The following is a 13,075-nucleotide window of genomic DNA, read 5'->3' as shown; positions in this document are numbered from 1 at the left end:
TTACATTGTTTTAAGTGATTATATTTTTACAAATAATCACATTTTAAATATAACCAAGACTCATTTTATAATTTAACTCCCTGTATTAGACTTGGCTACAACAGCAGTTGCACATAAACAGTATTAATGCAACATTAAGACTCAGTCTATAATGCTGAATTATTAATGATGTTGAAAATCAAGCAGCAAGTAAACAGAGACATATTAATTTCGAGTTCCATGAGAAACAGAGAGAATAACCATTAAAACTCAGGAAGGAAAGATTTGCAAAAAAATTTTTTAAAGATGGATAATTTTTGCCCCCCAAATGAAAGCAACTCAGTAAGAATCACTTGTGACAATTAACTAGTTATCATTTAATGAGCAGAAAAGAGTGAAATACATTATTCACATCCAGACATCAATTTCACTGTGTAAAAACTATTAAAAAAAATTTTTCCCTGGACAAAAAAAATAAATAGAAATTTCAGAGAGTTAGTAGAGGTCACTTTACAATGTAATTTTGAGCCCAATTTCTTCCCAGTGAAGCTGAAGTCTAAGGAGTAAATCCCTTAGTGGCTGCTCTTCTGGGAGAGAGGTATGTGAAATATTCTACTTCTGCATAAAACCTGCAACTGTGACAATCCAGCCTCTGATCTATTTGTGTCTTTTGGACACAAAAGAAAATACAGTAAACGGCCATTTACAAAGAATCCAAACAACTCTAAAGTAACTGGAATTCTTTTCTGCACTGGGACAAAGAGACAAATGATAAAGAGCAGGAAAGCCAAATCTCCCAGCCTTCTACAGCCACAATGCTTTACCATCATAATAAATGTTCATAATGATATTCTGGATTCCTTTGACATGTCTAAGTGCCTTAAAATTGCTATTGTTGAGTGTATTCAATCAGTATGTATGTCAGAAAGAAGAGGTGAGCCAGTCATATAGCAAGGGTGATGGACAGCTCATGCGCTTCACTGGCATCAATCAATAAAACATTTGTTAAGCACTTACAGTGTGTCAAGCATTGTGTCAAGCCTTGGAGATTCAAGTACAAAAGTGAAATAAGTCCCTGCCTTCTAGGAACTTAAATTCTAATGGGGGAGACAACACGAATATATGTAATCTCTAGATAATATATGTACATATGCTACCTAGAGCATATATTTGTATAATACATGTACATATATACTATGTGTATAGACATATAGATATATACATTACACACACATGTACGTAATTTATAAAAAATGAATACAAGGTGGTTTGGGAAAGAGACAACCCTGTCCTCCTGAATGGTTCTTGGTTCATCTATCAAGCCCTATAATTCAGTTTCTTTTGCTGAGTCACCATCCATGTGTTGCCAGGTTTCTGAAATATTCTCCCAACTCACACTCACACTGGCAGGGGGGTCCCCAGAGGGAAGCCACTGCATCTCCCTTCAGAGTTCTAAGGGTATCGCTAAGGAGTTGGGAGTGGTTTGTTTGTTTGTTTTGTCCTATGACTAAACACTTCACCAAAGGCATACCACACTTAATGACCATCAATTCAGCTAGACTTAATTTGTTTTTAAAAATATATTTTTACAACCTGACTTCAATGTGCTTTCCCAGCATTATTACACACCCTATATTCCCCTCCACAAACTCTTCCATCCAAACAAACTGTCCTTTTTGCTGCTTATGCCAGGCGACGTTCCATTACCTATCTCCATGCCTTCATTCATGCCTGAAAGGTTCTCTGTTCTCATCTCCACCTCTTAGAATCCCAAGTTACTTCCACACATTCTAAGACATAATTTGTAAGCAGATTTGACTGAACACTGGTAAATAAGTTTAAAAATATACATATTATATATAGAATATGTACACATAAAAACTATAGTAATAGTATAGTGATAGTAGAGCATAATGATAGCATAGTAAATATACTATAATAGTATAATGATAGTATAATAATATAATGATATTATGTGCATATATGTATATGTGTGTATGCCATTTCTTGAAGAGAAAATAGAGACGACTGACCAGTAGAAAATGTTGCTGTTCTGAATGTCCAAACACAATCTTTTAATTTCACGTAGTGATGCATCCTGGAGTCCTCTCGTAGATCCCACAGAACTACTGAGCCATGGATTGTTCCAGCAAATAGTAAAATTGCTTTAAAAGGGCTAAAACAGCAGCACATGACCTTTCAAGAAAACCAAGAAGAGAAACTACAATAATTGAACTGTTCTAAGACTACAATTACAAAGCAAATATAATCCTTGTTTTTTGCTGAGCTGCAGAAACTTTTGCAGTAGCCTCTTCCTACTTAATTGACTTCCCTTTTTCCACTCCCACCATTTTATTTATAGTAAGTACCTGTATTATAGAATATATTTTCAATCCTTGACAACTAAATACTAAACAAATTATGCTTAGGCAGGAGCTCTAGTTTGGAAGAAAAGGGGCAGAAGGAGCAAAATAATTTAAAAATTTCCCTTTTCTCAACCCAGATCTTGAGAAACAGTAAGCCCTTCAAAACCAATCCTCCCACACTTTTCTCATCTTCCTACAGCTTATATTTCTACCCCCTTCCATACTCTGCAAACTAGTGACACTGGTCTCTTTGCTATTTCTTGTAGAGGACTCTTTATCTTCTAACTCTAGACACGTTCAATGGTTATCCCCCATGCTTAGAATGCCCTCCACCTCAACTCTGCCTCCTGGCTTCTCTGGCTTCCTTCAAGTTACAGCTGAATTTTCACCTTCTACAGGAAACCTTTCCTGATTCCCTTAATTTTAATTCTTAATTCTCCCCTCTGTTGATTATTTCCAGTTTATCCCATATGCAGTTTGTTTATACGTAGTTGTTCATATATGGTCTCCCCTATTAGACAGTGAGCCCCCTGAGAACAGGGACTACCTTTTGCCTTTCTTAGCATTTTCAGCACCACTACAGTGTCTGACACATAGTAGATGCTTAATAAATGTTTCTTGACTAACTCTTGAAAACTATGTCTTAAACTGTATCCTGAGGATCTCCAAAGCAAATCTCTATCAAGAGATAGGCAAAAAAATTCTTAAGATAATAACCTTCAAGGGAAAATCCACAGCCCTCTTAATTGTAAGAGTAGCAAAAACACTCTAGTTCTTTTTTTATTTCCAAAAGGTCTGTATTGTTGTGTGTATATATATATATATTAACAATATATACAGTAGCCATAGTCCAAACCAAATAAGAGAATACAACAGATGGTTCTAAGACCATAGTCAGTTTGAAGAAAGTTCTTCTCAAGCGCAAAGCTCAAACCTTGCAAATAATCTTCTTTGACCATAGGAACTACCTTCAAACAACCACTTCTTCCAGTAATAGAACGAAGTAGGTTTTTCCGAGTCGAACCACTGAGTAGGGAGACCATCATTCTACTTCACTAATAAGTTGATGAAGCAGACAATCAGTGGGACACTGAACCATCTTTTATATCTCAGTGTCTAACAAAAAAACACCAACTTTTTCTCCCCCTCTCCTCTCACTTTTTAAAATGTTCTCTGATGCACTTTATTCCCACAATTTTTTCTTTCTTTTCTGCTCCCCTTTCTCATCTATCCATGTCCAAGTCAATCAATTACAAAGCCCTCCATCCTCATCCTTTTGGCCGATAAGTACACAGTTCCCAGACTGAAAAGATCAACCCTTAACTGTACCTTTGATTCACAGATTAAAACTTTCTGAGGACTGGAAGGCTGCCAAATATCCCATACACAGAGAATATATCTTTTATCCAGTATATCAGAGAATGGCTTTTCAGGTAACTCATGAACAGAAACTAAGGTCTGTCTCTGAATTTGAGAAACATGTAAAGAGGACACTTTTCGATCTAGGGAAGAAATGAAGGAAAAATTTCATTCAAGTGAAAAGTAGGTTGCTGAAATAAAATCCCTATTAAATCAAAGCTAACTTAAAATATCAAAATGGTGAAAAGCTCAATGTTTATGATGTAATTGTGGCTATTTAAGTATGGGTGAATAAACCATTCTGGGTTTTTTCCACTATGTTCAATCCAAATCAATTCAATAAACTAAATATTAAGTCATTAACTATATGCAAGGTACTTGGGTAGGCACTGGGGATAAAAAGAGCAAACCAAAATAATCCTTATGCAGAAGACATTTACATTCAAATACGTTCAATCATGAAATAAAACTTTTGAGAAGTGACTATCCACTATTTAATAGAACTATCACTTCAGTTGGTCTGAAATCTCTGTTCAAAAAGAGAAACTTCATTAGTTATAAATTGTTTCAGGTCAGGCATGTTTCTGACACTTCCATTTCCCAAAAATACATAGATAAGCCATCGTATGAGGTACTGTGCTTTCACAGAATCTTAGAGATGTCAGGTGACATGAAAGATTGTGTGGTATGATGTGGTACACGTGGTACAAAAGGAGTGCTTGAGGAACAGTCAGATTTGGGCTCCAATCTTATATCTGCTCTGAATTATCTCTATAGCAATGGCACTTCACACCTTGGTCTCAGTTTCCTAATCTGTAAAATGAAAGGATTGTTTCAGATGATCCCCAATCTAATAATTCCACAAATTTCCCCTTGAAATTAGGGCTTTCTTAAAGCATTTCTCCTGTTTATGAACATCAATTCTGTATAATAAGAAAAATAATATAATCCACATTTTTATTTTGCTTCATGCCTAAACTGCTTAATAAATGTTTTATCTAATCTAATTAGTAGAACATTTTAAAGCCTGCAAAGCACTTTACATTTGAATATTATATTGTTATAAATAAGTTTTACATGTTTTGTAGTGATAATTTGGCATACCGCTAGCAGCTGTTGTAGGTCTAAGTTTCACAAATATATAGAAGGCTACAGAAAACCAGTGCTTCAGAAACTTTCTGTTGAATCTGGAGTTTAATGCCATGCTGGTGACCAATTCAGTCTATGAAAGGACATTCTTGATTCAAAGAATCATAAAATCTCAAGTGATATAAAAGACCTTAGAGATAGTCTACTCTTACTTGCTTCTGAACGTCTGCATTCAGTGTCCCCTCTGTAAAATTCCTAAGAGGTGGGTGTTACTCAGTCTTAGTTTGAAAATGACTGTGGCTTTGGGTGAACTGTTACCTTACCTCTGGGGGAGTTGTAATTATTAAGAAAAACCTTCCTCATATGGAGCAAAAATCTACCTTTCATCAGTTGTTATTAGTTCTGCCTTCTGGAGTTATACAGGATAAATTGAATCCCTTTTTCCATATAACAGCCTTTCAAATACTTGAAGCCAGCTATCAAATGTCCTCCTCTGGCACCACTCAAGTCATCTGTTCTCCAAACCTAAACTATATCACTGACTGATCGTATCGCTTAAGATTTTTAGATGAAGAACACACAATAAAGTCTTACTTTGTAGGAATGGTAGGTTAGTGTTCATCTGGGCACAGCTTTCACTAATATTAAGGGCATTTTCTTGAGACCTGAGATTCCAATTGGGTTCGGTTGCAGCACGATCTTCCTCAAGTAATACAGCAATCACCTGTTCAACACAAAGAATGAAGTCTCAAATATGGAAGTTTTACATTTGTTGACTTTTCCTTGAAAATTATTTCACATTTTTCCACCCTGAAAATTTGTTGGTTAAAATCATATTTCAATAGTTAAATCAGTCCAATAGTTTAAAAAAGTTAATTTTCTGCTTTTTCTGGAGAGTAGCTGAAATTGATTTAAAATGACTGCAACATTATAACCACCTCTATAGGCCATTTAAATTATTTTGTTACAGGAGAATTTGCTGTGATTAATATAGCATTTGCTTTGTAGCACTCTAATGTACTTGACTTGTATTGTCATATACTATTACAGTAATCACCCTATGTGGCTTATCTTCCTACTTTACTGTTAGCTCCATTAAGAGCAGGAATAATCTTACTCCAACTGAATATTGTCCCCAATGCCTAACACAGGGCTCTCCATGTAGTACACAGTCAATATTTGTTGAATTTTATTGAATTGCTAAAAATAACATTTCTAGTTTGAAATAGCTGGAAAGGAAACAGGGTCCTGTCTGCTCTGAAGCAAACTAGAAGGTATAAAAATATGTGTCATGCACTCTCTATAATTAATATCTGAGTATGACAAGTGCTATATTTTCACATCATTGTTTTAGAGATATTTAATCATACACACAGGCATCATTTAAATAGAAAATTTGAGATGTGATAATTACATATTAACTTATCAGTGATCATTCCACAACAGCACATTTGCCTCCGTGGATCATATGCACTGAGAAATGACCATTCTCTCTTCAGATCTCCCAGAGCACTTAAGTTATACCCCTCTTAAGGATTTACCATGTGTTTTACTACAGTTTTAGAATATGTGTCTTATTCTCCTATGAGACTATAAGCTTCTATGATTAGGCACCATATCTTATTTATTTAATCTGTTGGTTAAAAAACATACAACAAAGTCCACCTTCAAAGAAATAGTGAGTTAGACTATAAGCTAAGCTCCATGTGGTTAGACACCATGTCTGACTTTGTATCTTTACCATTCCCTAAAATGGTGGTCAAAACACAACAGACATTTAACAACTTTCGGTATCCTAGGTAACTCTCTAAGACCATAAGTTGCAGAACAGTTGCTGGTCTACACTGTTAAAGGGAGTGCCCTCACTGAGTGTTCATTCACTCAGTTGTGTCCAACTCTTTGTGGCCCCATGGACGATAGCGCACTAGGCCCTTCTATCATCCACTATCTCCCAAAATCTGTCCAAGCTCATGTTCATTGCTTCCATGACACCATCTATCCATCTTATCCTCTGCCATCCCCTCCTCCTTTTGCTTTCAATCTTTTCCAACATCAGGATCTTTTCCAATTAATTTTGTCTTCCCATCACGTGGCAAAGTATTTAAACTTCAGCTTCAGTATCTGTCCTTCCAATAAGTAGTCTGAATTGATTTCTTTAAATATTGACTGATTTGATCTCCTTGCTGTCCAAGGGACCCTCAAAAGTCTTCTCCTGCACCACAATTCAAAAGCATTGATTCTGTGGCATTCAGCTTTCTTTATAATCCAACTCTCACAGCCATACATTACTATTGGAAAAACCATACCATCTGGACCTTTGTTGGTGATGTCTCTGCTTTTTAGTATGCTGTCCAGATCTGCCATAGCTTTCCTTCCAAGGAGCAAGTGTCTTTTAATTTCATGGCTGTAGTTGCTGTCTTTGAGCCTGAGAATATAGAGTCTGGCACTGCTTCCTTTTCTTCTCCCTCTATTTGCCAGGAAGTGATGCGACCAGTTGCTGTGATCTTAGTTTTTCAAAACAGCTTTAACACCCTCCTCTTTCACACTTATCAAGAGGCTTCTTAATTCTTCTTCACTTTCTGCCATCAGAATGGTATCACTGCATCACTGAGATTGTTGACATTTCTCTCAGCAACCTTAATTCCAGCTTTCGATTCATCCAGCCTGGCATTTCTCATGATGTGCTCTGCATATAAGTTAAATAAATAAGGTGACAATTATGCAGCCTTCTTATATGCCTTTCTCATCTTAAACCAATCGGTCGTTCCACATTCAGTTCTAACTATTGCTTCTTGACTGGCACACAGGTTCCTCAAGAAACAAGCAAAAGGATCTGGTACTCCCATCTCTTTGAAGATTCCCTACATTTTCTTGTGATCCACACAGTCAAAGGCTTTAGTTTAGTCAATGAAGCAGAAGTAGATGTTTTTTTTTCTGGAACTCCCTTGCTTTCTCCATAATCCAGTGAATGTTGGCAATTTGATCTCTAGTTTCTCTGCCTCTTCAAAAACCAACCTATATTTCTGGTAATTCTCAGTTCACATATTGCTGAAGCCTAGCTTACAGAATCGAATAACCTTCCTGGCATGTGAAATGAGTGCAATTGTTTGGTAATTTGAACATTCTTTGGCATTGCCCTTCTTTAGGACTGGGATATTAAACTGATCTTTTCCAATCCAGTGGCCACTGTTATATTTTCCAAATCTGCTGGCATATTGAATGCAGCACTTTAAAAGCATCATCATTTAAAATTTTAAATAGCAATGCTTCCTAACTTCATTCTCCAGGAAGTCTGGCTCTAGATCAGTAACCACATCATCATGGTTATCAGTGATGTTAAGATCTTTCTTGTATAGTTCTATATATATTCTTGCCACCTCTTTTTTTTAAATAATATTTTCTTTTTCCCCAATTACATGTAAATACACTTTTTTACATTCATTTAAAATTTTTTTTGAGTTCTATATTCTTTCTCTCTCTGAAACAGTAAGCAATTTGATATAGGTTATACATGTACAATACAATCATGCAAAACATCTTTCCACATTGGCCACATTCTGAAAGAAGACACAAACCAAAAGAAAAATAATAACTATGAGAAAAATAAAGTGAAAAATAGTATGCTTCATTCTGTATTAAGACCCCATCAGTTCTCTCGAAGTGTATAGCATTTTTCATCATGAGTCCTTTGGAATCAGCCACCTCTTCTTAATCTCCTCCTTCGATTTAGTCCCTACCATACTTGTCTTTTATCATGCCCATTTTTGTATGAAATGTTTCCTTGATATCTCTAATTTTCTTGAAGAGATTAAATCTTTTCTTTCTCATTCTATTGTTTTCTTCTATTTGTTTGCAATACTCATTTAAGAAAACCTTATCTCTCCTTGCTATTCTCTGGAATTCTGCATTCAGTTGAGTATGTCATTCCCTTTCTCCTTTTCCTTTCACTTTCCTTCTTTCCTCAGCTATTTGTAAAGCCTCATCAGATAGCCATTTTACTTCTTTGCTCTTCTTTTTCTTTGGGATGTTTTTTATGACCTAAATAAAATTCCTTATGAATATGTGGTGGAAGTGACGAATAGATTTAAGGAATTAGATCTAGTAGATAAGAGTACCTGAAGAACTATGGACAGAGCTTTGCAATATTGTACAGGATGCAGTGACAAAAAACATCCCAAATAAATTCAAGAAATGGAAGCAGTGTCAGATTTTATATTCTTCAGTTCAAAGACCATTGCAGATGGCAACTGTAACCATGCAATTAAAAGACTCTTGCTCCTTGGAAATGGCAAATCTGCAGAGCGTATTAAAAAGTAGAGACATCACCTTGCTGACAAAGGCACTGACAGTCAAAGCTATGGTTTTTCTGGCAGTCATGTATGCCTGTAAGAGTTGGACTACAAGGAAGGTTGAGCACTACAGAACAGATGCTTTCAAACTGTGGTGCTAGAGATTTCTGAGAGCTCCTTGGTCCGCAAGGAGATCAATCAGTCAACATTTGAAGAAATCAATTTAGACTACTTATGGGAAGGACAGATACTGAAACTGAAGCTTGAATACTTTGACCACATAATGAGAAGACAAGATTCACTGAAAAAGACCCTGATGTTTGGAAACAGTGAACACAAAAGGAGAAGGATAAGATGAATAGATGGTGTCATACCTGCAGATGAAAGCTCCCATACGTGTTGTCTCTCCATTAGCATTTTAGCTCCTAGAAAGGAGCTTTCCTAAAGCTAAGCCTGTCTTTCCTAATTGTACTCCCAGGGTTTTGCATATGGTATGAGTGTAATTAACATTTTTCATTCATTCAATGGTTTAGGAATATTAATCTGGCAACAATAGGAGAATGGACTGGAAAAGAAAAATCTCAGAATCAAAAAGTCCTGTTAGAAGACTGATTCAGTAATTTAACTGAGAAATGGTAAGTGAAAAGGAAAGGATGAATCTGAGAGACATCTGAGGAAAAAAAACTGACATGATTTAGTGATGGAATGGATGTAGGAGATAAAGAACAAAGAGGTAAGACCAAATACTCTGCCTCCAACATGACCTATTATGTTTTGACCTTGTCATCTACACCTTTCTCCTTCAATATCCTGCTATAACCCATCTGATCTCTTCTGCTCATCCAAGTCGCAATATTATTTTCTCCCTGACCTCCCCAAAAAGGTAAATAGGACCTGGTATAACCAAAAAACACATATCAAAACATATAAAATCTTCAAAATGAATATATGAAAAAATCCTTTATGATAATGGTGCTACATCATTGAAATTAAGTGTGCTCTATTAGTGGTTACTTTATTTTATGTGGTTAGATCTGGTAGAAGATTCCACCATACTTTATCCAAATACCCATAACTATAAGGCATAAAATAATAAAGCATTTCTGTCTTATTTTTCTTTCATTGTTTTGTTTAGTTGCTATAAATAATGCACTATGCTATATGTAAGCCTAACATTTTTGTTTATGTTAACTTCAGAACATACCAAACAAATAACAACAGATTGTCTCTTTGCCATTTTACTTTCTTGTAAACTACATACAAAATGTAGAGCAACTTGAATGGTGTCACATATGCATAAATATTTAATATATATTATTTTGATCATTATTTTTCTTATGGTTTGTCTTAGGCAGCATAAGCATTTGTAGAACATTGACTATACCTGACAAGCAGCCCGGAGAAAATTAGCTAACCTTGGTGTGTCAATCTTTGTTACGTATGTACCATCAGACATATCTCTGCTGTTTTTAGTACCTAAAAAAAATTAGGTTACACTAATTATTATTACAGTTATTATAATTAGTATTATTTCTATACCACAAAATGATAAGAACAATCTATAAGAGGCATATTGTGATTTAAAAGATTTTAATAACTAAAACTTACAGCTTGAAGGTCTGTAAAATTTTGGGCATTTAGGAGGTACAGTGGACAAAGTGCCGGGCCTAGAGTCAAGAAGATTCATCCTCCCTAGCTCAAATCTGGCATCAGACACTTATTAGCTGTGTGACCCTGGGCAGGTCACTTAACCCTGTTTGCCTCAGTTTTCTCATCTGTCAAATAAGCTGGAGAAGGAAACGGCAAACCACTCTAGTATCTTTTTCAAGAAAACCCCAAATGGGTTCACAAAGAGTCAGGAACAACTGAAAACGACTGAACAACCATGACAACAATAACAACTACAACAAAGTAACCAAAAAGCTATCAGGAAATAGGTTATAAATTTCTAAATCCGCTAATGACATATTATGCATATTTTCCTTCAGTTTCTGCAGATGTATTTCTTTAACCAGACCTGTGATTTCATTGGTATAGGCAACTCCCGTGAGGAAACTTCCTCATCAGTGCAGATCAGAAGTCCCGCCTCTGAGATAACGGAATTGCTCAGGGTCACAAAGCCAGAAGATCTCAGGCGCAGGGCTTAAACATAGGTCTTCATGACTTTGAAGCTGGTTATCTATCCACTACCCAATGTTGCCTCTCCATACATATACCCCATGCTAATTCTTGCATATGTGCCTTTGCTCATATCAGTATCAACATCATTCTCGACTAAGGTGGATGATGTCCCATATAGAGATAAGGTAACCCTAGGGTTGGCATAGCAGACTGGGCATCTGACGTCTGATGGGCCATCTAGTTAAATTCAAAGAAGCTCATGACCAGAAGGTCACTGGGGGAGCCTGTTTGGCCACAGCAACTTGTTAAACTATATACTGAGGCACAGGGGGGTTGTGACATACACCAGTAAATGGAGTACGAACACACATATCAAATTACAGATCCCTGAAGTACTAAAGTATAGTAATAATATAGACAGCATGCATATAACACTTCACAGCTTACAAAGTCTATTATCTTATTTGATCATCACACAAGATCTGTGTGAGTTAATGCAGGTATGATTTACCCATTAGTATAGTAAATAAATTAAGACAAAGAAAAGTAAAGTGACTTGTCTGTCATCACACAGCTACTAAGTCGAAGGATTAAAATTCAAACCCAGATCTCCTGGGCTCCAAATCGGGTGCTATTTTGTATGACTGAAAATTTAATTTTTGTAAATTTAATTCTATTTTAAATGTGCTAAGGAAGCTAATTATTTAAAGATGCCTATAGTGATTCCTTTTACAAAATAAAGAGTTACTATTAATTTATGTATTTCATAAATTTATGTGTTTGTATATTACCTTTCAGAAATTAGCTCTCATCTTTATAAGGGAGGAAAGCGATAATTCCCTTCCCTCGCAGGAACATGTTGAGGAGTTAAAAGTGAGTAAGCAATTTCAATTATATCTGCATAATAAGGATCAGCACCTAGCATAATGCCAGGAACTCTGAGGCTTTAATGGATATCGACTGATCTGATCTTAAAATACCACTGAAAATGAAATAACTGGCACAAGGGAGTATAGCTGTGCCCAGTTTGTGACGAGGCTATGTTCCAAAAGCTCATTTTTAAGTTGGCTTGTGGAAGGCAATGTGACAAAGTGGGAAGAGCATTGAGCTGTTTTAGTTTCATTTCCTTGACACACTAGCCATATGACCTTGGACAGGTCACAACTTCTCAAAGCCTCAAAATCTCCATCTACAAAACAGATATAATACCTGGTCTGCTTTTTGACACGAGTATGTAACGATAAAATGAGATAACATAGGGCCAAGTGCTTTTAAAAGCTGTGTAAATCTAAGACACACATCTACAATCATAGGAACAAGAAATTAATGATTTTTCATACCCTCTCATTTCTATACATAATATACTCCCCAAAATTTGCATACTATTGGATTCCATTTTAAATTCACTAGAGGTGGTATCTACTAAGCTTGGAATATCTTCTCTCCCTCATTACCTCTTGAATTCCTACCCAGTTTTTAAATTCCAAGGTAAATGTTACCTTTTCCCATGAAATAGGCTCTGATTCCCCTGGCGGACAGCCACCACCTCCCCAGTCAGACATCACATTAGCACTTTGTTTTCCAACTACTGCACTTATCTTTAAATGCTGTATACTTCAATCGTGTAATTTTGTATCCTATCCCCAATTCCAGCCCATCTCTAAGCTCTGTGAGGGCAAGGACTATTGTCTGAGCTAAACGCTACATCTTCTCCAGCAGCTAATGGGATGCTCTGAACTTCAGGAATCTGGGACTCTGTCAATGTGTATGCTCTTTCTATCAATGCACATCAAGACCCTATGCTGCTTGACAGCTGGTCTTCGGAGTTGCTGTAGCCAAAAAAGTCATTATCCCGCAGCGAATTTGAGGATA

The 13,075-nt window shown here is 36.1% G+C and overlaps 1 protein-coding gene across 2 annotated transcripts in view; it reads right to left on the bottom strand.

Moving 5' to 3' along the window:
* The window catches only part of WDR60 (WD repeat domain 60), a 78,550-nt gene that overhangs the window by 23,228 nt on the left and 42,247 nt on the right, over positions 1-13,075 (bottom strand). For both annotated transcript variants that reach the window (XM_027841133.1, XM_027841134.1), the window contains 4 exons: positions 10,467-10,558; positions 5,388-5,517; positions 3,675-3,847; positions 2,013-2,175 (listed from right to left, as the gene is read on the bottom strand). In XM_027841133.1, coding sequence (XP_027696934.1) covers positions 2,013-2,175; positions 3,675-3,847; positions 5,388-5,517; positions 10,467-10,558 — 558 coding nt within the window. The remainder of the gene's footprint in view (positions 1-2,012; positions 2,176-3,674; positions 3,848-5,387; positions 5,518-10,466; positions 10,559-13,075) is intronic.

Source organism: Vombatus ursinus, unplaced genomic scaffold (assembly GCF_900497805.2).
Source record: "Vombatus ursinus unplaced genomic scaffold, bare-nosed wombat genome assembly UNPS02014852.1, whole genome shotgun sequence".
Classification (NCBI taxonomy): domain Eukaryota; kingdom Metazoa; phylum Chordata; class Mammalia; order Diprotodontia; family Vombatidae; genus Vombatus; species Vombatus ursinus.
The sequence above is the reverse complement of the archived record's forward strand: the minus strand, read 5'-3'. Positions and strand labels throughout refer to the sequence as shown.